Source organism: Lepidochelys kempii, chromosome 3, assembly GCF_965140285.1.
Source record: "Lepidochelys kempii isolate rLepKem1 chromosome 3, rLepKem1.hap1, whole genome shotgun sequence".
Taxonomy (NCBI): domain Eukaryota; kingdom Metazoa; phylum Chordata; order Testudines; family Cheloniidae; genus Lepidochelys; species Lepidochelys kempii.
In genome coordinates, this window is record NC_136382.1 from 211,421,360 (window position 1) to 211,446,117 (window position 24,758).

The 24,758-nt window shown below is 50.2% G+C and overlaps 2 protein-coding genes across 2 annotated transcripts in view; both read left to right on the forward strand.

Moving 5' to 3' along the window:
- The first annotated feature begins 2,016 nt into the window (after positions 1-2,016).
- LOC140909813 (serine/arginine-rich splicing factor 7) lies at positions 2,017-9,114 on the forward strand. The gene is made up of 8 exons (XM_073339978.2): positions 2,017-2,112; positions 2,434-2,614; positions 2,719-2,895; positions 3,771-3,845; positions 3,960-4,061; positions 4,704-4,751; positions 6,314-6,349; positions 7,946-9,114. The coding sequence occupies exons 1-8, from the start codon at positions 2,085-2,087 to the stop codon at positions 8,001-8,003; spliced, it is 705 nt and encodes a 234-aa protein (XP_073196079.1). The 5' UTR covers positions 2,017-2,084; the 3' UTR covers positions 8,004-9,114.
- A 13,472-nt stretch (positions 9,115-22,586) lies between these two features.
- MAL (mal, T cell differentiation protein (MAL blood group)) overlaps positions 22,587-24,758 on the forward strand; it is a 28,276-nt gene continuing 26,104 nt past the window's right edge. Inside the window, exon 1 of the mRNA XM_073339979.2 lies at positions 22,587-23,335. Coding sequence (XP_073196080.2) covers positions 23,249-23,335 — 87 coding nt within the window. The 5' untranslated portion in view covers positions 22,587-23,248. The remainder of the gene's footprint in view (positions 23,336-24,758) is intronic.

Below are 24,758 nucleotides of genomic sequence, written 5' to 3' on the forward strand. Positions count from 1 at the left end.
CATGAAATAACAGGGGTGCTTTTCACCATGGAAAACCCTGACGCAGTAGACATTTACACGCTTCACTCAGCACAGGTGACTGCAGTAAATTCTACAGGACTCTGAAGTGTCCTGTCTCAAGCCATGCAACAGGATGCCCATCATTTCTTCAAACAAGTCAAAGACAGAAGTTCTCATTTAGGACTAAAGCCCCTGTTCTGCTGTTGGATCTGCATTACCCACCGGACTTGCTCACCCCGACCCAACTACAGGAGCAGAGTCTCGGGCCGGGCAAACGTGAACTAGCAGAAAGAAGCTGTTAACCCAGTAGGTGTGAACCGAGTACAGAACATGGCTGAAAAAATGTCTCCGCTCCCTACCCGGGAAATATTTAGGCACTTGCATAACTTTAAATGGGTCCTGCTGACGGCCCCCCCCCCAGCTCTACTGGAGTCTATCCCTTGCTCCCCCATGCCCCAATGGAGCTCTACGGGGGGCCAGCCCCCTATCCCAGGAGAGGGGGCCTAGCCTCCTGAGCTCTACTACAGCCCAGCCTCTGCCTCACCCTCCATAGCTTTACTGGGGTTCAGTCCCCCCGTACCCTAGGGGAGCTCTAATAGGGCCCTAGCCCCCTGCATGGCTCTATTGGGGCCCAGCCCCACATAGCCCTACTGGGGCTCAGGCCCCCCACATGCCCCAGAGGAGCTCTAATGGGGCCCAGGCCCTAGCTCCCCACATGCCCCAGGGGAGCTATAATGGGGCCCAGGCCCCTAGCTCCCCCATAGCTCTATGGGGGTTCAGTCCCCCCATACCCCAGGGAAGCACTAATAGGGCCCTAGCCCCTCCCATGGCTCTAGTGGGGCCTAGGCCCCCCACATGCTCCAGGGGAGCACTCATGGGGGGAGGGATAGCTCAGTGGTTTGAGCATTGGCCCGCTAAACCCAGGGTTGTGAGTTCAATCCCTGAGGGGGCCATTTAGGGATCGGGGGCAAAAATTGGGGATTGGTCCTGCTTTGAGCAGGGGGTTGGACTAGATGACCTCCTGAAGTCCCTTCCAGCCCTGATATTCTATTCTAATGGGGCCCAGCCCCCTAGCCCCCCCATACCCCAGGGGAGCGCTAATGGGGCCCAGCCCCCCCATGGCTCTAGGGGGCCCAGCCCCCACATGCCCCAGGGGAGCGCTAACGGGGCCCGGGGCCCAGCCCCCTAGCCCCCCCATGGCTCTAGTGTAGCCCCCCCATACCCCAGGGGAGCGCTAATGGGGCCCAGCCCCCCCATGGCTCTAGGGGGCCCAGCCCCCACATGCCCCAGGGGAGCGCTAATGGGGCCCGGGCCCAGCCCCCTAGCCCCCCCATGGCTCTAGTGTAGCCCCCCCATACCCCAGGGGAGCGCTAATGGGGCCCAGCCCCCCCATGGCTCTAGGGGGCCCAGCCCCCACATGCCCCAGGGGAGCGCTAACGGGGCCCGGGGCCCAGCCCCCTAGCCCCCCCATGGCTCTAGTGTAGCCCCCCCATGCCCCAGGGGAGCGCTAATGGGGCCCAGCCCCCCCATGCCCCAGGGGAGCGCTAACGGGGCCCGGGGCCCAGCCCCCCCATGGCTCTAGTGTAGCCCCCCCATACCCCAGGGGAGCGCTAATGGGGCCCAGCCCCCCCCATGGCTCTAGGGGGCCCAGCCCCCCCATGCCCCAGGGGAGCGCTAACGGGGCCCGGGGCCCAGCCCCCCCATGGCTCTAGTGTAGCCCCCCCCATACCCCAGGGGAGCGCTAATGGGGCCCCGCCCCCTAGCGCTCCCCATGGCTCTAGTGGGGTCCAGCCCGCCCCCATACCCCAGGGGAGCGCCGTGCTCCCCCCAGAGCGGACAGGGGCCCCGCCGCCACCGGTCGCTCACGTCCCCCCCCGCCCGCGGGGACAAGTTGCGCGACCCGAGCACGTTGCTATGGCAACGGGGGGAAGGGGTGGGCTCTCCTTCCCGCCTTCTCACAGCGCGCGCGGCGGCGGGCGGGGGTGCTGTGCGCGTGCGCCGCGCACTCTATATCAGGGGCTCGCGGCGCCTGCGCGCGGAGAGGCAGGCAGCCGGCTGGCGGGCGGGCGGTTGGAGCGGGAGCCATGTCTCGCTACGGCCGCTATGGAGGCGGTAGGCGCTAGGCCGTGCCGCGCGGGGGCCGGCGGCGGGGGGTTGGCGGCGGCGGGGGGTCTCCTCGCCGATCCCGGGGGGGCGGGGCGCGGCGCGCGCGGGGCTCGCCGCGGGGGAGGCGGCCGCCGCCATTTTGCGCACGTTGGGCGCCCGCCGCGCGCCTGGGCCAGGGGCGGCCGCGGGTGGGGCGGCCAAGATGGCGGCGGCGGCGGCGGCGGCGGCTCGGCGGGCCGTGTGCGGCGGGGCCGCGCCTGGCTCTGCCCGCCCGGCGGCGGGGCGCGGGCTGCGGGGCCTCGGCGACCGCGTGCGTTGCTCTTGCAGAGACCAAGGTGTACGTGGGCAACCTGGGCACCGGCGCCGGCAAGGGCGAGCTGGAGCGAGCCTTCAGCTACTACGGGCCGCTGCGCACGGTGTGGATCGCGCGGAACCCGCCGGGCTTCGCCTTCGTGGAGTTCGAGGACCCGCGGGACGCGGAGGACGCGGTGCTCGGGCTGGACGGAAAGTAGGTGGCGGGCGCGGGGGGCGGCGGCGCGGGGGGCGGGGGGCGGCGGGCGCGGGGGGCGGCGGCGGCGGCGGGCAGTGACCGGCGCCTGTCTCGGCCCGCAGGGTGCTGTGCGGCTCGCGGGTGAGAGTGGAGCTGTCGACGGGCATGCCCCGCCGCTCCCGCTACGACCGGCCCCCCGCGCGGCGCCCCTTCGACCCCAACGACCGGTGCTACGAGTGCGGAGACAAGGGCCACTACGCCTACGACTGCCACCGCTACAGTCGTCGGAGGAGGAGCAGGTACGGGGGGGGGCGGCGCGGCCGGGTCTCTTCGCTAGGGACAGAGGCGGTCTTGTTAGCCAAGGAGCGCATGCTGGGCCGGATTCGCCTAACTGTAATGCTGTAGTCATGCAGGGGTGTGTTACGTTTTGTTGATATTTCATATTAAATGTTAATATATTAACAATCAACCTGGTCAAAACCTTTCAGGTTTCTTCGTTTGAGTCAGTCGCCTTGATTCAGAATGTCACAAGCCTTAAGGTTTCATGCTGAGGCGCCTTGCAAAATCCGACAATTAAGATCCTCCTAGACCTTGAGGTGATCAGCATAAGAGGCCAGATCCCCTCGAGCCATCTACACCTAGCTTCACCATATTCTTTAAAGGGCAGAAAATTTGAGACGGTGATCGCCGTAACAGTAAATTTGGCTTTCAATTGGGGCCCCCCCCCTCCGGTTTAGAAAGAGGAACACCAGATTGACCACATTCCCACCTAGAAAAATCTTCTTGCGTCAATCAAGCCTCACCCTGGCTCATTTGGCTGTCAGTTTGATCGTCGTTAGATTGAAGAGAACACCTAGATGCAGCGATCGGCTATAGATACTTCTAGATCGTCTAGATCTGCTAGACCTTGGGCCAAAGAGGGTCGACCTGCAAACTTGCAAGGTTTATTTTAAATACACATTACAGTGTTTTATATTATAATGTAATTCTAAATGTAATTCAGCTTAACATCTTTTCTAGGTAGTAAAAATGCTCAAAACAAATAGGCCCTGAGTTTTTTCCAACTGACAGACACTAATTTTTAGTTGTCTGAAATTTTAACTTCAGCAAAGGCTCACGTGCACTAATTTCTAAAGTTCTTTTCTAATACTTATTTTTTCTAACCTAACGTTAGGTCACGGTCTAGATCTCATTCAAGGTCCAGAGGAAGAAGGTATTCTCGGTCACGCAGCCGAAGCCGTGGTAGGAGGTGCGTTTCAGACTTCCTTGTGCTTTCCTTTTTAAAGAGAAGTCAAACATCCTATTCACCTTTTTTAAAGACAAGTAAAAGCATTGTATAATATTTTCAATCTTTTCACTCTAGATCCAGGTCAGCTTCCCTTCGCAGATCGAGGTCTGTGTCACCTCGTAGATCTAGATCGGCCTCACCCCGTAGATCCCGATCACGTTCTTTAAAAAGATCAAGGTAATCGGTTTTGTATTATGATTATCAGCCAACATTTCTGTTAAGGTGGATTCAGAATATTTGAAGGGTATGGTGGGAAGTAGTGTGAAACTCATTCTTTGTTTTATTTGGTGAGTAGATTCTGTGAGAATGGTTTGAGCCTTCAAGACCAAACATACTAACTTGGGGAAATTTCCCCTCAACTAAAGTGAATGTTCTGGAAACAATTCTCTTGAATTTTTGGTATTGCACGTTTAGCTGTCTTAGGGTCTGGTGTATGCTTAAACATTATGCCAGCCTAGTTATGTCCTTAAGGAGTGTCAATAAAAACACACCCCAAACAATAAAAAAAGCCCTGGAGCAATTATGTAAATAAAAATGGTTTTACATAACATAATATAAGCTTATCAATGACATGAACTTCCCAAATTTGAGTGTTTGATTTTTTGGAAAATAGTGCCTCTATCTAACGCTAGCAAACAGGATCTTACTAAGATAACAAAATTGCTGCTACAGTATTGACTGCTTGATGGAGTTTTTTTTACCTAGACAGTAAATGCTGTACATTTTTATTTTTCTTAACTGCATTTCTGTATTAATACAGAAATTAATTCTTATGTGGATTTGAGTTGGCTTTCATTAGTTTCCTTCTTCAAACTTTAGGTCTAGATCAAGATCCAGATCCAGATCTGCTTTATGGCCACGAAGCAGGTAAGATGTTTGCCATAATTAATTAAAGCCACTTAATAGTATCTACAGGTTTACTTAGTCAAATGTGTGTGTTCTTTTGACCGTAGATAGATGCATATCAGGCAAAACTTGTTCATGTACCAGAAGTTTGTCTGTGGTTCACCATCATGCACTAAAACCCTAATGTATCCTGTAAAAATGAAGTTGGTGCCAGGAAAGTATATTACAAGGGAGACTTACATAGTTTCAAACCCCAGACTTGCTGGGGAAAAAATGCTTAAACAACATCTAGCAAAATATAAATGCACAGTAATAGAGAACTCAAGAGACTCCGGGGGTGTGGGATGTGTTTGGGGGAGAAATGACCTCTTGATGCTAAAATGTGCTGTTTCTGCCTGTTATCTCATGAACGTCCTATTGAAACTTAACTTTAGTTCCCCCGTAAATTCAAATGTCCATTTGGCCATTCTCCAGTATGCCCTGGTTCGTTTGCATATGCTAGTGGTGTGCAGCGAACAACTAGCCATGATCAATTTACGTGTCAGCTATAGGGAGACTCAAATATTAGGGCATGTTACTGAATTGTAGGACTGGGACTGTTTTTCTATGAGTCAGCTGTTGGCTCTTGTGAATGAGGTACTCCTAGAATTCAAATTCTAACATAAAGCTTCTTTGTGACATACCATATGTATGCAGTTTAGTGCTCCGGTAGTAGTGGAAGAGGTTTTTCAAGATGGGAGTTACTGAAAAGTGTCAAAGCATTGGCATTGTTCATTGCATAGTTTTAAAGATACTCTCCATTGAACTTCACCTTCAAGCAAGCAGAAGGTTCTAATGGCTTATTTACAGAAGAACAAAGGGAACTCTTGGCTGCAGAGCTCCAAAAGGATCAGTTAAATGTTCACATCTTGTTGGTAGTTTTAAAATGTCACAATCACAGCAGGAGAACTTTGTTTCTGATGGTGGTCATATTAAGGAGGCACTGCTCTCTTGTGCTAATGGTTTTTGTTGAAGGATTTTCTGAAGAAACAAAACTGCACAGAAGAGTTGCCGAGAAGTAGAAATAGGTGGGATCAAACACAAATGTGAGCACCTGACTTGAAATGTACCAGCATGTTTTCATTACATGAGTAGCGATGGATGGTGAATGCATCTCAAGAGATGAGGACAGATAAAACTTCAGTGCAGTATTTTCAGAAACGGATGATGCTCAGTTATTGCTAATTGTAGCAAGTGTCATACAGTATCTTTAAAAATTTTGAAATAGAATGGTATTCAGCGCAACACTGACAGCTGCTTCCTCATGTTTATCCATCAACCAATCAGTGCTGATATTGAACAGTGATGGTGAAAGAACTCTCTCCAAATGCCTATGGAGATAAGAAACCATGCAGTGTATCTGCCTTAGTAGTAGGGATTGTGGGGATTAACTTGATGCCCATACAAATCCTTTTTAAAGGATTTTTGCATACATTCAGTGATGCGTATTTAAAATGCTGTCTAAGGCATTTTTGGAGATTTTTCAGTATGGAAGGAATTGTTTTCATGTAACTTTTTTTTTCACTTGTGTCCATATTTTGCAGCCGATCAAAGTCCAGATCACCATCTCCAAAGAGAAGGTAAGTTGAATCTTGTGACTAAAGACTACTGAAAACTTGTTTGACTGAGATTACCAGAACTTTTCCCTATACTTTGTCTCTGATTTAACTGTAAGGTGTATTTTGGATGGACAGGGCTGCCTTAATTAATGCATGGGACACTGATTACTCAGGTCCAAAATGGTAAAGCTGTTTCCAAGAAAGTGGGTGCATGTTGTATTATGAGGATCTTGCCTTTGGCAATTGCTGTATTAGTTCCATCCTCTACAATGGCTTCATTAACCTGAGATTGTACAAGTGGATGACCTAAAGCATGAAATAAATTTTAAGCACAGGGGGAATCAATTTTAAGCAGTCTATTTAAAAACTCCAGTGATCATAATGAGATTAATTTGTGTTCTAGAAGGTGCAGTGGGCTACTTCTGGCTTACAATTAAATCCTTTTCAGAAGGACTGAACCTACTTTCTCAAGGGGGTGGGGGGGGTATAACCAGAGTCAAAAATCTGAATGAGAGAAGTAAAGATAATGGAAAACATAAATGGCTCTGAGTAAAACTGGAAATGGATTAAATGTGTTGAAGCAAAATATAAACTAAAGACTTCTTATAGCAAACACCCATCTGATTGAATGTAGTCAAACTGTGGTCCACCTTGCTGGTGGCTCTGTCTTGACTGGTTTCAGAGCAACAGCCGTGTTAGTCCGTATTCGCAAAAAGAAAAGGAGGACTTGTGGCACCTTAGAGACTAACCAATTTATTTGAGCATAAGCTTTCGTGAGGTACAGCTCACTTCATCGGATGGAGCATCCGATGCATCCGATGAAGTGAGCTGTAGCTCACGAAAGCTTATGCTCAAATAAATTGGTTAGTACTCCTTTTCTTTCTGTTTTGACTGACAGCTGTACAGTCTGTTGTTGCTACATGGTAATAGCAAGATAGAACTTTCTACATTTCCCTTTCATAACCCAGATGAGTATGTGTTAGAACATTGTATATTTTATGTAATTAATCATTAGCCTTAGTTTTTCCATTTTAGTTTGAGCCATTTTCCATTAATTCAGGATAAGTACGATCTTCTCAACACTTTTTTTTTTCCAAGCTTGACTGAAGTCTCTTGAGGGAAGGAGTGCATGGGAACTAAAGTAGCTTGTGCCTTGCCACAGTGTGTGCCTGACCTTGAGATCCTTGTTTGTAGCTTCCTTTTTATCCTTTCCTGTTAACGCTTTCATGCACTTCCAGAAAGGATTCCATACTTCAAGATGTCATTTTCATGCCCAGATAAATTTGTTAGTCTCTAAAGTGCCATAAGGACTCCTCGTTGTTTTTGCTGATACAGACTAAGATGGCTACCACTCTGAAACCTTTCATTTAAAGGTTACTAATGATTCTGTAGCAAAGTTACAATTTCATATACCCTTTGAGGATGTATGTGTAAGATCTGTTTTAAAAGTAAAACTAATTCTCTACCTTCATTGGTGCCAATTATTGGGTTATTACAGAAAATACATGAGGTGGTGTTTGTTTGTTTGTTTTTTTTCCTGGTGATATTGCTATATCGGCAGTTCCAAGTCAACACTAGAGTTACTCCAACTAACTTCTGTTTTTCTTTCACTTTCAGTCGTTCACCATCAGGAAGCCCTCGAAGGAGGAGTGCAAGTCCTGTCAGAATGGACTGAAATTTCAAAGTTAACCTTTTAGGAAGAAAGTTATTTTGTTTACGTTGTTATAAGGGATTTTGTCTCTGATGTAAATGGTAAGGGCTTAGTCCTAGAAGGGTATTTCAATCAAATGACAATTGGCCTGGATCGGGATCGTCTAAATTGTGACATCACATTAGTAGATTAGTGCGCAACTTTTTTTGTTGTATGCATTTGCATCCTGTGATCTGAAAATGTGGGACTTTTTTTATTGACACATAGAAATAAAATGTGTATTTCTAACTAAAAACCTCTTTGTCGTAGCCGTACTGCTTCTGTTAATGCTTCAGTAACTTCAAAGCAAGTCATGTATGTCATTGAAGTTGACGTTATACAGGTTGTCAAACTTAAAAAATTGATAGCTATCAAACCAGTCATATCTTCTCAGTTTATTTTGAATTCTGGACTGAGGTGTATCTTTAATTTCTGCGTTTGTTCTGAGATATGGATGCGGAGACACAAGTTAAAGGTGATCTGCAGAGTGTTTTTACAAAAGGTGCTTGTGCCTTTTTTGATAGGTTTTTTGATTCTGAAAGTGATCTAAAAGGAAGTGTAACTTTTGTTCTACTGGTTTTTAACTTAAAATGATCAGGAATGTAAAGTCTAGTCTTCTGTAGCTGTATTGGAGAACCAGTGAAGTATCAGATGATGTTTTGAATTCTTAAACGAAGGCGTTTTTACTCAAAATGAAATTAAATGGCTGTTTACAAAATTTTAAACACTCTGGTTAAAAGGTAACAGCTCAATTGCCACTACTTTTTACATATAAAGAAGCAGAAAAGGGCAGAAGCGCAAGTTGTTGCAGGTTACCTTTAAACAGTGTATGTTGAGGGAGAAAAAATACAGCTCTGTCATGACTTTCTCTTCCGCAACCTGCTGTGTCCGATTAGACAAACTGGGGGGGGAATGAACTAAACTGAGTGGTTTTATGCAGTCACAGTCTGTTCTGCAACATACGTTGCAGTCATAAAGCAGCCTGTATGCTGATGGGCAAAACCTTTTATGGTACTGGTAAGATAATTCCTGTAGTACGCAGCAAATACATGATTGAAGAGCATAAAATAAATTGTATATGAGGAAGTATTTCAAACTGAAGCCTATTTTGTGATCTCTAATAAGTTGCAAGGGGCTTTGGCACTTCATGTGGAAGCTGAGCATGACCCGGTAAGGATGTTGTTAGATTGCCAGGAACCTTTTTTGATAAATAAACAAAAACCCTGCAGCTCCTCAATATTCTGGCCTGTTTCAAAAAAGAACTAGATAAATTCATGGAGGCAAGGTCCATCAATGGCTATTAGCCAGGAAGGGCAGGGATGGTGTTCCTAGCCTTTGTTTGCCAGAAGCTGGGAATGGGTGATGGGATGGATCACTTGATGATTACCTGTTCTGTTCATTCCCTCTGGGACATCTAGCATTGGCCACTGTGGGAAGACAGGATACTGGGCTAGAGGGACCTTTGGTCTGACCCAGTATGGCCGTTCTTATGCAGTAGTCGAATACCATTTCAACATTCAAGGAGAACGCTTTAGAGCACCTTCACAGGCACTGATTTTGAAAGAACAAACTTGTTTGTACTTCTAATGAAATGTCTAATGGTAGATTATGCTTGTAAAAGTATAAACCTTCTTAATGTAGTAAATAGAAAATTACTTGGCCCAAAAGACACATTCTGCGTAATCCACAAGTTTCCGATAGACTTATCTAATGTTAGGCTTCACTCATGCCTGTAAGACTTTTGGAACTATTAAGTAATCCCAACACTCTGAACAGGTCGGTCCCTAGACTTGTTCACACACGAAGGTTCTTGAGTACTAGCCATTGGAATGGCCTACTTTGGTAAAGTTCTCTTACTTTGACAGTTTTCATGGTCACCTGCACCTGCCAGGCTTATTTCTTAAATCTATTAGCTAGTTTCCTAAGTTCATGCCTTGACTTGATTTTTGCTGCGTCTAGTTTTCAATACGTACAGTGCATTGTGGTTTAGCAACAGGTGCATCAGCTTCCATTGCTAAGTAGTCTGTGATTCTGTAATTATGTTAATTCTTAAAAACAAGACCCCAAAAACTGAAAATGGGGGTGGGAGATAACCTTATATAATTATGAGGAAATGATTTAGCAAATATACCTAGAAGTCATTGCTTACAGGTATCCTTATTCATTGTACAGAGGAGTCTGGGCATCAAATAAAAGCTGAAAGTGAGGTCAGTCTAGAGTAGTTGAAGCATAGCAGTGTAATGGCTTGTGTACATGAGTTGCACTGGCTTAACACGAGGTGTGAATTTACTGTGGGGATGCTCTTGATTTTGGTTTAGTGTAAATCAGTTGGGAACAGGTGTGAACTAAACTGCAATAACAAGCCCTTAAACTGAAACAATGTCAGTGCAGAGCTTTACTGCATTAGTGTAAATTCATGCTTTAGGTCAGTGGCTCTTAACCTTTGCAGACTGCTGTACCCCTTTCAGGAGTCTGATTTGTCTTGCATACCCCCCCAGTTACACCTCACTTAAACTACTTGCTTACAAAATCAGACATAAAAATACAAAAGTGTCACAGCACACTATACTGAAAAATTGGAAACAACTGGAATATAAATATTGTACTTACATTTGAGTGTATAGTGTATAGAGCAGTATAAACAAGTAATGAAATTTTAGTTTGTACTGACTTCACTAGTGCTTTTTATGTATCCTGTTGTAATCTAGGCAAATAGCTAGATGAGTTGATGTACCCCCTGCAAGACTTCTGCATACCCCCACAGATACACCTGGTTGAGAACCACCGCTTTAGGTTAAGCTTGTGCAGTTTTCCCATGTAGACCAAGCCCCAAGAGGAAACTAGATGCCTGTAAAGACTCCGAGGCCTGGAGCTGGGAAGAGGATGACCTGGGGAAAAAAGTAAATGCAGAGCATGTACAGAAATGGAGGAAGAGATTGGGACAGGAAGGTACTTAGGGTGGAAAAGAACCAGACAACAAATGTAGCCCTTTAGTGATACTTGAACACAGCTGTTGATTGGTGATTCACCCATTACAAGACTGTGCTAAGAGGAATGTCGGTACTGAGTGGGATGCACAGGGAAATGAAGGAGCTGTCATCAGGACCCCTGGAACAGGTTCTTTGTTCATTGCAGAAGAGGAAAACTGGGTCACAAGGAAATAAGTAATGGGGATGGCCATCAGAAAACTTGTACCACCAAAAGGAAAGAGGATAGCCCCCTTGTGGCCACTCTGACTTTTTTAGGCTCTCACCCTTTGCCTCAGTGCTTCCTCCTTTTTGCACAGCATGCTTTTGCTTTTTGTTCTGACAGATCCCTTTGGGGTGCGATGTCTGCTTCAGGAAGCAGACTCTTGTCACCCTCCTGCCTCTAGGGCTGATTGACTCACCTCTTTAAATAGAAGAAGTTTGCACAGTTTCCCGGAGACCACTTGGGTGTTTGCAAGCTTCCCTGGTTGACTTGACCTACACTGCAGCTGTGAGTTGCATCTCTCCTGGGAAGCAACTGTCATTACCAAATTGTGGTGCTTTTATGTGGTGCAAAATGCTCCTCGAGCAGCAGTGAAGGCCAATACACTTTCAGTTATGAAGGAAGCTCCCCCCTGGCAGGGCCATATCCCAGCCTGGCAGATGGAGCCAGGCTCCAGTAGAGAAGTTAGTGTGCAGGAGGGGATGCAGGGATGAGTAATGAGCCAGCTTTGGGGTTGGGTGAGGGGTGGTCAGGAAAGGAGGCCACTGAAGGGGAGGGAGGGTGTTAGTGGGGAATGGGGGGAGCCACCCAAGAAGGCTGCTGTTAGGGGCTGGCCGGGGCTGAGGAGCAGATTGGGGGCTCATTGCCTCCTTGCTACTTTCTGCTTGGTGCAGTGGGAGGCCTCAGGAAGCTAGGCTCAGCCAGAAGGAGTCTCCTGGCTTCCCTCAGGCTCTTGGTTGGGCTGCACCCAAGTGTGGCGCTTCTTTCCTGGTGCTGGGAAGGCTTAGATGGCACCTCCGTGGCATCGGGGCAAGGGGCAGAGCTCCAAAGCAGCTGCACCAGCCTACATGGCACTAGGGCTTTCCCTGAGCTCGCCCAGTGGTTCCATACCTTGAAGCATGAGTCTGAGCCCAGCCTGGAGACCTAACAACTCCTGTCCCTACAGCCAGTGCTGACCCCATTGGGCTTCAGCTCCTCCCTGCCCAGCCCTGTTTGCCACTTTGGTGGTAATTAAAAGCTGGACACTGGAGTGCTGGAATCTCCCCTGCCCTGCCTCCTTCCCCCCAAGGCCCTGCCCCCATCCACCCCTCTTCTCCCCTCCCCCTAGTTGGTCGCTGTTTTTCGCCTTCTACCCCCCTGACCAGGTCAGCAGGGACTCTTCTGTAGAGCCTGAGCTGGGAGCTACGGCTGCCTGAGGCAGGTAGGGGGCGGCCCCAGCTGAATAGGGGCTGGCAGGGGTGATGACCCAGCACCTACCTGCCTCCCCTGCCCGCGGTAACTGAACTTTGGGTGTCTGGTCAGTAGATTTGACCGGACACTGTCAGGTCCCCTTTTCGACCGGACTTTCTGGTTGAAAACCTGGCACCTAGCCACTCTACCTGTCCCACTCAGGCTAGCGTAGCCCGAAGGACTCGGCACCCACCATCCCCTAGAGCAGTGGTTCTCAAACTTGTATTGACAGGTTTCAGAGTAGCAGCCCTGTTAGTCTGTATCCGCAAAAAGAAAAGGAGGACTTGTGGCACCTTAGAGACTAACCCATTTATTTGAGCATGAGCTTTCGTGAGCTACAGCTCACTTCATCGGATGTATTGGTGACCTCTTTCACAGAGCCAGCCTCTGAGTGTGACCCCCGCCCCTTTATAAATTATCTTTAACAGTATTATAAATGTTGGGGGTGGTGGCTGACTGCTCACAAGCCTCCATGTAATAACCTCATGACCCCTAGGGGCTCTCTACCCCCAGCTTGAGAACCCCTGGCCCAGAGCCCTGCTCCCAACTCAACCAGAACCACTAGCCCAAGAACAAGCCTGACAGGGCGTGTTTATTGCTTGTTACTCCAGCACAGTGGGGGCTTGAGCCCCAGTGTGCTACACAAACCCAAGCTCAGAGACAGGCCCAGCCCTGAAGAGCTGTCAGCAAGCCCCCTGCAAGCCAGTCATTCCATGCGCCAAACTCCCAGTGAATTAACAGGTAGGAGAGCCTCGTATGTGAGCAGCAATCCCATGCCAAGGGCCACTGGGTCGTTCCTGAGCATTCACTCCCCGGCCAGTCCGGCGCACGTGCTCACCACTTACGCAGACAGACGATGGTCCCTATCAGCAGCGACCTCCTGGTAGGGCAGCTTCTTTGTCCTGAGGGAGCTGGTGCTGGACTCGGCGCCTCACCAGCTGGGAGGTTCAGGGTCCTGAAGGAGACCATGAAACACTATTGCCTGTTGGCTCCTCAGCCTGTAACCCCCTCCCCCAGCCAGCCAGCCCCCAAGCCCAGAGAGGAGGGTGAGTCGTTCCAGCTACATGTTAGAAACAAGGCAGCAAGAGTGCTGCAGTCCTGAGGAGAACAAGGCTCCTAGTTAGTGGGGATTCCCGCAGCCAGCATAATGAGCGAGATCACACGGCCATCGGGATGTATTAATGACTTTGTGATTCATAAGGTGACCAGAATAAACAAGAAATAGACACCACTAACTTCAGTGCACACGGAGCCCTAAGGATACAAAGAACTAGTCCCCGCTGATTGTGGGAACCCTACCTGCTGCATTGGGACATACACGGTATTAAACCCTTCTCTGGTCCCTGTCCTAACTGTGGGGTGGAGGGGGCTCCCAGTGCTGTCTAACCACACCAGACCTCACCAGGCTGCTCCAGGACCCTCAGGCTCTCCTCTCCTCTCCCTGCGGCTTTAGGGTCTCGAGTACTGACCTGCTGGGTTTGATGGGGGCGTGGGGAGGGCTTCTCTCCCCAGTAACAGGCTGCTTTACTGGCCCAAAGTGCTTCACTTTGAATTTGGCTTTCTGATTTAGGGCCTTGCCCTTTATTCCTTGTGTACCTGAAATTCCCTGTTATTTATTACATATGATATGTACGCTACTTCAAATACAGCACATCCTCTGTATATGCCCCATGCTTTCCTCTCACCGGTAGGCATAGAGCTCTTCCAGAATTAGGCCCATTGTCATCAGTGGGGAAGAAAGTAGAAATTACCTGTTCGTAATGGCTTTTGCTGGCTCCTTTTCCCGCTGCTGCAGCATCTCCCCCCAGGGAGGGTCCCTCAGATCCTCTGACTCCTGATGTGGTCTGCATGGGAAAGGAGCAGCTGTGGTGGCTGAGGAGTTTGTGAAACAACACGAGCTTTCATGAGGAACTTAGTTCTGAGGATCTCGCTTCCCTGTTTGCAGAGAATTGCACCCCTTGCCTTTGTGAGGCTCAGTGGGATGAATGTGACTGCCCCATTGTCTCGGGGGAAGGTGGGCCTGTGTGTGCTGTACTGGAGTTGTTGGCATGGTGCACTTGCTAGGCGCTTTTGTGGAGGAAGATTTTCTCCCGATGGCTGGAGAGAAATTTCCCAGGGCGTCGATAACAACAAGGAATAATGGGATGTGATGAGGCAATGGACTTGGAGCTTGAGCTCTCAAGCTATGGAATAGCCTCCCAGTGAAGGATGGCCTAGCCCCACCCATCTCTTGGGACTTTACAATTAGACTTGAAATACACCAAAGGTAGCACTCCTGCATAATCATGGAGGGACTGGATGATCTTCACATCCTCTGCATCTCTGATCTCTGTGACCTTTTTGCCTGCTTCCCATTCTCTGCAGAAAATCCTGCTCACCTCATTCCTCTTTGCACCTTGTGCTCTGCCTGGTCCAGGAGCTGTGAGACAAACAGCCAAAGGCCTGGCAGAAAGGAACGAGAAGATGGAGAGAACCAAGGGAAGGTTCCTCATCTTTATTTCTAAACTCAAACCTGCAGGAAAAGCCTCTCTGGGGAAATCCACAAAGAACCTGTTCTCTGAGCCAGCGGCTGAACTTGTAAACTCCCAGCCCCACAAGCGCTGTCCAATTGTGGGTTTCAGAGTAACAGCCGTGTTAGTCTGTATTCGCAAAAAGAAAAGGAGGACTTGTGGCACCTTAGAGACTAACCAATTTCAATTGTGGGTTGCGATTCTTGAGACGGAAGGGGTGGGAACGCCATGGAAACTGCCTGGTTAGCCTGCGGTGAGGTCTATTGCACATTACACTGGCATGCCATCTCCATACAATGAAGGAGTGACTTTTATGGGTGCAACGTGAAGTCCTGGCTCCCTCCCACCCCCAGTGGGGATTAGGCAGGGGAAGGGGGCAAAGCTCCTCAGAGTTCCAGTGGAAACATGTAGCACTACCCGCAGGAGAGAAAACTGGGCCATTAATCCGAGCCAGGAACCAAACCCACCTCCTGTCCGGATCCTGCCACTGAGCCGCTGCAGCGATGGTCCTTCTACCATGACTCCCCCTCTCCTCTGGATCTCCTCGACGGTCCCGCTTGCGCACACACGTTCAGATTATGGTATAAGTGTCAGTGACCGAGAGAGAGGCTGCCTTCTTATCCAGCTTTGCCCTTCCCTGTGGTCCTGCACCCTGCCCTTCTAGGCCTTCTGGGCTGTTCGATGCCCATGTTCTACACACCACGTGTGTATTATGAAGCACTTTCCCTTGACCAGGACGAAGAGGGAAGTGAGCGTTAGATTCTCCCTCTCTCTTGAAGCTGGGCAAAGCAGTGTGCTCTCATGGAAAGACCACGCTGGGCTCAGAGCATGCTGATGTCCTTATCTTTGCACTCTATTGCTGTGAGCACGTCACGTGTTCCCCAGGGGGGTACCGGGGAGCGTGCACAGGCTGAGTTCCCTTGGTGGTGTTGGTGCCTGGTTTCCCATCTCTCATGTAACTGAACAATGGGAGGGAGGGTGCTGGAAAGGGTTACGGAAATTCATGCTCAGCTGGGACTGCTGCGTCCAGCTAGGGACAGAACCTGGCACTCGACTAGAAAAACACATCAAACTCCCTCTCGTCCCATGGGTGTTGGGCTGCAGGGCTTAACTCAGTCAGGTGAAAAACCAGGCAGGAGAAACGCCAGTTACAGTGTTAAGGAACTGGGCTCTTTGGCCTGTTTATGTGGAATCTGCAAACTGATGCCACCCTCCGCTTCTCCCCAGCCCTGGCACTGTCCTGCCAGCACTCCAGGAATGACTGGTCCCAGAGGAGAGAACGCAGAAGGTTATGTCAGCTCCATGTCACTCTGTGCTCTAGTTCCCCATGGCAGGGGGCCCCCAGCCATAGCCATGTGGACATTGTCTCTAGATGCTCTGACGAGAGCTCTGGGACATATACCTTTAACAGAACCAGGGTGTGCTGGAGAAGCCCCATTGTAACAGTGGGTCAGATTCTCCACTGGGAACGCCTCTCAGCCCAATCGGCACTTGCTTTCTCTGATCCCGGAGCGGTTGGATGAGCAGGTGGAAGCCTGTGAGAGAGGCAGAAAGGAAAAAGAACTCGGGGGAAGTTTTCTTGTCTCTTCAGATTTGAATTGCTGATGAGATGTTCGGGTTATCAGAGAGAAACGGCTCTTGAACCAGGTGTGAATCCAGTGGTGGTTTGCTATGGCCCTGCTGGGATGTCCAGGCATGTTGGGGAGGCAGAACACCCAGCCTGAGCCTGCTCAGAGGGGAGATTTGTGAGCTCAGATTTGGACTCCTGTTCCTCTGTCCCCCTTCAGGTTGGGGGATGTGGTTTGGGGGGAGAAGTGAGGAGATCCTCAGAACTCCAAGGGGACAGTGCAGGAAAGCCCCCAACACTCCCGCCCCCCAATCAATAACTATTCAAAAAAGGGCTCCTGAAACCAAGATTGAGACTCACTTGATGCCAGCCCCATGTGGCCTCCTGCCTGGGACTAGTCATTCAGCTGCGGTGCAGTCTTTCTCCTCTTCCTTCAGTGTCCACTGAGAGGCCCCTGCAGAGATGGTCACAGTAACAGATCTGGCAGCCATTCCGAGGTGGTCACAAAAAAGCAGCATTTCTCTGCAGCGGTCCATCCCCTGCTCTATTTATAGGATATTCCACTGCACTAAGTTCCTACACTTTTCCTCCCACCTCCACTGCATGTTTAAATATTGGAAGGGCCGAGGGGGCCGACAAAGAGCCCAGCCCGGGTGGAAGAGGCCGGAGTGTGGCCTGTGCTATGTTGACAGGCTAGCTGGCATCAAATTGTAAGGACTGCAGTCCTGGCGGGGACAAATGGCAGATGCTTTGGGATGGAGGCTTTACACCAGGGGTGATAAACCGGCCCCAAGGAGGGCTATTGTTAGCTACAAAACCCAAGGCCCAGCAGGTCTAGAACCCAGGCCTGCAGGGGTGTTAGGTAGCTAGCAGCACCATGCTGCTGCCCACAGCCGCTGTAACTAGTGTCACCCCACTGCTGATGATCCTCTGTGGACACCGATCATGGGAAGTCCCGCCTCAAGGGGCTGATGGGCAGCAGCCACATGGCCCTGATTGGCTCCCTGCCCTATATAAATCCAAGGGGTGTTCTGGGAGCTCTCCAGGTAATAGTGTGGGTCTCCTGTAACTGCCATGGCCATCTCTGCTCCTGAACTCCTGGCTTTGACCTTGGCTTGATTTGGACTTTGCCTCCTGACCCAGACCCTAAAACGTGACTCAGCCTCTGACCCTGGGTATCGACCCTGCCCTGGAACCTGACTGTGAGCTCCCAGCTACTCCCATCTCAGGTTTGACCCTGCTCTGACTGTTGGCCCTGACTGCCTTTGTTAGGGTCCTGGCATGAGAGCTGTCGTGGAATTACTGGGGACTCTGAGGGAGGGAAACTGAGGCAGGTGCACCTTTTCTGCTGTAGCTGGCTGGTAGGGAGGGGGCGCTGCCCCTGTGACAGGTGGTCTGGTCTCAAAAGGACAACGCAGCCTGAGTGAGAGAAACACTTTTTCCTATTGACAGTGAGACTCCTTGTTGCAGGGATCTTGTCTTTGTCCGTTAGAGTTCCCAGGGTGTGTGTAGTTACGTGACGGACCTTGTAGGCCGCCTCGTTTGGGATAATTCTGTCTCTATCTCCCTGGTGTGGAAGCATGAGGGGAGAATGCTGCAGCAGGCGGGTGGGGAACCAGGCAGGCGGGAGGGTTGCCGGGGGGGAAGATGGGGTTCACGTAGACAGAAACCTGGGACCCTGTCCCGGCCCCATGCTGCAGTGACTGTGACAAGGTAATGTAGAATTGTTCTCCTGGGACCTGCCTGTGAGTAACTGAACAGGCCGCCAGGGGGCTGTGTTGCTCCACTCCGAGGTGAGCAGAACATGGCCAGTTCCTCCCTCTGGCTTTTTCCCCGTCCCTGGAGTCGCTTCAACAATTGTGATCTATTCCATCAAAATATTGTGGGTCTTTCACTCACCCCCCCGCCTCTAGGTGAATGAGGCGATGCAGATGGTGTAGCATTAGGGTGCTGGATAATGGCCATTAGGTCTCTCTGATTTCTTGCAGTGGTGTGGTGATTTTTAAGGGGCAATAATTAAAGAGAATTCTGCTGGTCAGTGGAATTACGGCTAGGGGCCTGATCCTGTGGCGGAGAGATGGAAAGTCTCAGGCAGGTGCCAGTCTGCAGGGGGATGCTAACTGTGGAGATAAATCTTCACAGCTTTGTGTGTGGTGAGGGCAGGGTGGGTGGGGGCGATGTCATGCCTCCCTGCTCCACGTCTGAGGTCTCTCTGCATGTAAGGAGAGTCTGCCAGCAGCCTCGCTGAGGCTGTAGTCAGAGAGCAGTGCTCCGGGCGCTATGCGGTCTGGAAAGGGTGGATTGGCTGGATTCTGTCCTCTCAGCACCATCTAGACAATAGCTGCTAGCTCCCAAGGAGCCAGGCTTGGAGCAGGGTCAGGGTTTGGCTCTGTGTAACGAATAATCAGACCTGTGCGGAGGAACCCTGAGTGAGATTTCTCGTCTTGTCAGCACCCACCCTGGGCTCAGTGCTGGAGTGCTGCAGACCTTCTCTGCAATGAGTCGAGACTCCTGCTACAGCACACGCTCCTGTTGGCACTAAACCCGCGCAACCAGGCGGGCATCTGGGCCAGATAGTCTAGCAAATCCGTAATGCCCCACACTAGCATCATTATAGGTTTCATGTATATTTAACTATGCTAGGTTAAATAGACCTGAATTTGTTAACTAATGCATCTTGGCTGCAGTTTGACAGCTCTAAACAAAAGCCCATTTCATCACCGACTGATTAAATCTTCATACAGATCCTTTTACTAATCAGTTGCCAGGTTTCCTGACAGGTAGCTAATGAACAATAAGTGTCTTGCTAGGTCTGGACATGGACACCCCATTGCAGTACTTCAAAGTTACATTCAGAACTGACTCTTAAAAATACATTTACTAAGTGTCAGTTTTTCACATCCTGTGGTATTTGTCACGTGGCAAAGAATCCGTGTCCTTTTCTTTGTTCTGCTCAGGAATGTAACTAGAAGGAGTAAATCAAGATTAACCCTAGAATGATGTTTTTCAGAGTTTGGGTTGCGACCCAGTACTGGGTCGTGGCATATTGGGCACGGGGTTGCTCTGGTCAGCACTGCCAACAGGGATGTTAAAAGTCTCGTCAGTGGTGCTGTTAAGTCTCGTCCGCACACTGCCCCCACCCCAAGCATCGGCTCCACAATTTTCCCGGCCGATGGGAACGGGGGGTGGTGCCTGCAGGCAAGAGTCGCGCAAAGTCGCTTGTGCGCCTCTGCCTAGGAGCCGGACCTGCTGCTGGCCACTTCCGGGGCGCAGCGCGGTTCGTGGTGCCAGGACAAGCGAGAAGCCTGCCTTCGCAACCCCTGCTGACAGGGTTACCTCCAGCGGTTCCCTAATCCCCAGCCCTGAGGGCCCCCCCAAATCTGGAACTCATTCCTGCACCCCAAGCCCCTCATCCCTGGCCCGACCCCAGAGTTTGCACCCCCAACCCTGAGCCCCCCAAACCCAGAGCCCCCTCCTGAACCCCTCATCCCCAGCCCAGAGCCCCTCCCAAACCCCTCATTCCCAGCTCCATTGGGTTGCAGGCTTCAACAATTTTCTTCAGCTGGGTCCCCAGAAAAGTTTGAAAACCACTGCCCTAGAAGAACTACTTCCTCCGCATTTCCCTAGCATCCCCCGCCTGGCTTCCTATCACAGAAAGAAACTGCACTCCCATCCTCATGGTAGTCAGTAACATACAAAAGCTACATCAGTTTAAAAAGAAAAGGAGGACTTGTGGCACCTTAGAGACTAACCAATTTATTTGAGCATGAGCTTTCGTGAGCTACAGCTCACTTCATCGGATGTTTACCGTGGAAACTGCAACAGACTTTATATACACACAGAGATCATAAAACAATACCTCCTCCCACCCCACTGTCCTGCTGGTAATAGCTTATCTAAAGTGATCATCAAGTTGGGCCATTTCCAGCACAAATCCAGGTTTTCTCACCCTCCACCCCCCACACACAAACTCACTCTCCTGCTGGTAATAGCCCATCCAAAGTGACAACTCTCTACACAATGTGCATGATAATCAAGGTGGGCCATTTCCTGCACAAATCCAGGTTCTCACCCCCCTCCAAAAAACACACACACAAACTCACTCTCCTGCTGGTAATAGCTCATCCAAAGTGACCACTCTCCCTACAATGTGCATGATAATCAAGGTGGGCCATTTCCAGCACAAATCCAGGACCCTGCATGCCATTAGGAATTGCAATGTATGCGGTGCTGTGCAATGCACAAAGGGAAAGGGTAGAGACAGCCCTAAAAGACAGTACAGTCAGACTGGTAGACATAGAGAAACCATTATGCACTTGGCCAGCAATGACGGGGGATCTCTTTGGTTCTGTGATGTGTATGGCCACAATGATTGACTATAAAGACAGCTGGAGGTGCCAGACTGCAACAGGTGCTAGCATGAATGCTGCAGGTCCTCTGAGCAGTGTAAACCAGGGAAAATAAGGGCCTGGGAAGGTGCATTGACCCTACCTCTGCTTTCTGACTCTGTGCGCCGAGGCTTTGCAAAGGACTCTTATGCAGCTGCCTGCCAAGAACTAAAAGGATGCTCATCGCATAGCCCCTGTGGAGGCCCTCCCCAGACAGACCCCTCCACACAGAACTTCACTAATGGGCCCAAAAAGTACTGAGGTCAAGAAGCTGGGTCTGCACCAGCCTTGCCCCCTCCTGTCTCATGATAGTTGGTATGTTTCTTGGAGTCCCAGCTTGTGCAGTCCTGTGACTACATGAGAATCTCCGCTTCTATTTGAACACAAATGGGTCTAGCTTTTGTGGCTGTGGAGAAGGGCTTGAAAATGTGACTGCTCCCTTCCCCCCCCGCCCTCCTCCCCAAGGCTTCAAAACGGAAAGGCCAATAAACAACCCAACATTTGCCAGTTTGGAAACGTTTAAGCCGGTCTCTGTCTGGGGACCTGATTCCTTTCTGGACACTGGGGGCTGCCGATACGAGGGTTAGGCTGCAGACCCCATTAATTCATGCCAATCTGGTCCCTTTACGCCCTGTCTTCACCTGGTACCTGGGCCTCTGGTTTCCAGGTCCAGTTGCCTTTCACTTCACCCCCAGCCCTGGCTCTCCTCGGGGCCAGGAACTGGCCACTCTGGGCTGGTGAGAATACACTGCTCTGTGGCTGGAGAGGAGGGGGATCTGTGTCCCATCGCTGCGGCAGCTGTTAACCCCTTCCTTGCGCCCATAAACTAGGTGAGGACTTCATTCAACTGCCCCTTCCCCTTAACGTGCCCATCTTTAGGGCACTTGTACTAGCCCTCCAGGGATTCTGCCTCGCAGAGGCAGCTTAGCTGCACTCCCCAACAAGGAATGAGCCCTGCCCTGGGCCTCCACCCAGAGTTTTGTTGAGTCACTATCCTAATGCAATCATAGGGCTGCCGTGGCCAGGGGCCTGGCCCATTAGCTGGCCGCTTGCCCAAAGACATGGCCCAAGATCAGCCCAGCGAGGAAAGCTACAGGCTGGGCCACTCCTCTCATGCTCCAGGGAATGTGGCTTACCCCAGCTGTCCCCACAAAGGCACTTGGTCTCTAAAGACAGGACTGAGTGTATCTGCCCTCCGCAATGTTAGGGGCTGCTGGCATGCTGCAAAGCAGCCCTTCCTGGGCAGCTCTCACTGCGCATGCTAGAACTGCTCCCAAGCTGCACCTCAGCCACTAGCCGCACCAGGCAGCCCCCAGTGCTGGAGTCAAAGGGGGTCTACAGCTGCCCAGTGGAGCCGGGACTGGTGCAGCACCAGTCTCTAGATTCCCAGATCTTAAGACCGGCAGGGACCATTAGATCACCTGGCCTGACCCCCTGTATTGCACAGGCCTGAGAAGTCCCCCCAGTGAGTCCTGCACCAGGTCCCTGCCCTATGGGTAGGCTAGGATGTGTCTATTAGAGAGACCGACGGTCCTGATTTAAATACGCCCATCAGTGGAGAACCCATCACCTCCCTTGGTGACCTGTTGTGCCGGTCAGCTGCTCTCGCTGTTAAAACCAGGAGTGCTTCCTGGGCTCGTGGTGGCTATTTCAAACTCTCAGACATTTCCGCTGGGGATGAGGGCTGTCCTGGATCCTCTCCTTTCCCAGTGCAGGATTGTTCCCAGCTCTGCCAAGCCATGGCCGTTTGCTAGGGAAACACTTGAGGAGTTTGCAGTTGCAGTGGGTGGTACTAAGTGGGGGACTGGACTCTGCATCGGGTGGGACCCTGGAAATCTCAGAAATCTCACAGGAGCGGCTGAGGTTGCAGTTCTGGAGCACTGGCCAAAAGCCAGGTCCAGATCCACTGCGGGTGTAAATCAGCATAGATGCACTGATGTCAATGGAATGACGCTGCTTTACCCCAGCTGAGGAGCTGGGCCCCATCCTTTGAGTTCTAGCTCTGGCAGCAGCGCCTGGTTCCAGCCAACGCTGGGCCAGCAGGTCTCTACCGTTAACTCTGCCTGGCCCAGGAGAGCGAACGACATGTATCCCACGCCGCTGCAGGAAAGTTAAAATATAACACTCTGCAGTCTCCTCCCAGGGCTTATAAACACAACAGGCAAGTCTGTCAAATTAGCCGGCCACACCTAGGTTAGCTCCTTCCCTCTAGGCAGGTAGCATTCATCCCTCTGATCAGCCAAGAGCTCACCTGTCTCAGGGAGGGAGGTTAGCAGGCTGCACTGGAAAGCCCCTTCCAGTGGCAAGAACCGGGGAGTCTGAGGTGGTGCAGGTGAAAGGACAACGATGTCGTCGGCGGCTGCTGCAGTCTCCTTGCCTACCGGCTTCTCGGTCCTGACGACGTTTCCTGATCTCCTCTTTATCCCCGAATTTGTAAGTTTGGGCCTTTTTTTTTTTTTTTTTTAATTGAGTTTTTAGAACCAGAGCAACAGTTGTGAAGGTGCCCAGAGGCTTTGTGTTGCAGATTTCTGAGTAAAGTACAGCGTTAAGCCCTGTGCTGGTATGGTGCCGTGCACCTCTGGCTCACGGCTTTGCACGGTGGCAGTGTATATCCCCCCCGCCGTGCTCACTGTGCTCCTTACAGGATACAGATGGGGGCATGAATTCAGAGTTTTTCAACCTTTCTAAGCGAGACCATCATAACTGGGACAGTGGAGAAAAGAGTGGGGACTTCACGGCTGAGGTTCCCACAGCATTAATGGCAATTGGACAGCCAAATCTCCTAGGCAAATTTCAATATCTCAGCCTCTGCCTGTGCCCTGTTTCTTGATCAATGTCCTTGGATAAGTGTTGGCAGCACGGCAGAAGATAAAATGTAAAATAGGCTAAATGAAGCCTGTTGTCCGTGAAGGCAATTCAGCTGTTGATACCTGCACAGTACAAGCTTTCCGAGGGGCAGCCAAAATCTAACTCAGTGCAAATTTGGAGGCTTATTTAAACGAGTGAATTTTGACTGTATACCTAATATGTGGAATGTTGTAAAAGTCTGGCGAAGATTAGACTTTCCAATAAAGGGCTGGCATGAACCCTGGCAGACACAGCACTGCAAGAGTGCTCAAAGGCAGCAGAAACAACTGTCTTGCATTTTATGATGATGGAGTAGTAATATGAGATTAAAGATGGTATCCGATGAATAGGCACAAGGACAAAGAATTAGACAGATTTATGTAACCTGAATATTACAGTGGGAGAAAATGATGGACTCTCCAGGTATTTAACAAACATTAAAGATGTAACTAAGGCCGCCTGAAAAGTTTCCATCTAACCTGTTTTTCGACAGAAACGTGGAGCTTTGACTAAATGAGAATTTTTGCAGAGAATATTTGTTTTCCTCTAAAAATTTTTTTGTTTTGTAAAAAAAAAGCTTATCTGAGATTTTTCAGCCAATAACCAATAATTCAGATAAAAATTGTAAAATTACTTGTTTGTTTTTGTTTGTGGCAGTTTTTGGGGCAAAACTTTTCAATTTTCCAGTGGAAAAGCTAAAATTTTCCACAAGGGGCGGGGGAGGATTCTGACCAGTTCTCAGTGTGACAGGTGGGCAAACAGGGGTTCCCAGGGCAAAAGACTGCTGGACCCATTGGTTTCAGTGGGTCGAAGGCTTCACCTGAATGGTTTAAGGGATTTGTTCAAGGTCTCACAGGGCAGAGACTCCTTCCTCTCCCAAATCTCACCTGCCCTGCCTCCCCACCCCACTGCCCTTGCGCTCTGTGCAGTTTTAAAACAGGAAACCAGGAGATAATGTTATATTGCTGGTAAAGCATTTGTTTGAAAAATGTAACTGAACAAGTAAAAC

What these genes read in the sequence shown, in the direction of transcription:
- LOC140909813 (XM_073339978.2), top strand. Translation starts at nt 2,085, where the DNA reads ATGTCTCGCTACGGCCGCTATGGAGGCG. An exon ending in GCTTTATGGCCACGAAGCAG is followed by an intron (nt 4,752 to 6,313) that starts GTAAGATGTTTG and finishes CATATTTTGCAG; the next exon opens with CCGATCAAAGTCCAGATCAC. An exon ending in TCACCATCTCCAAAGAGAAG is followed by an intron (nt 6,350 to 7,945) that starts GTAAGTTGAATC and finishes TTTCACTTTCAG; the next exon opens with TCGTTCACCATCAGGAAGCC.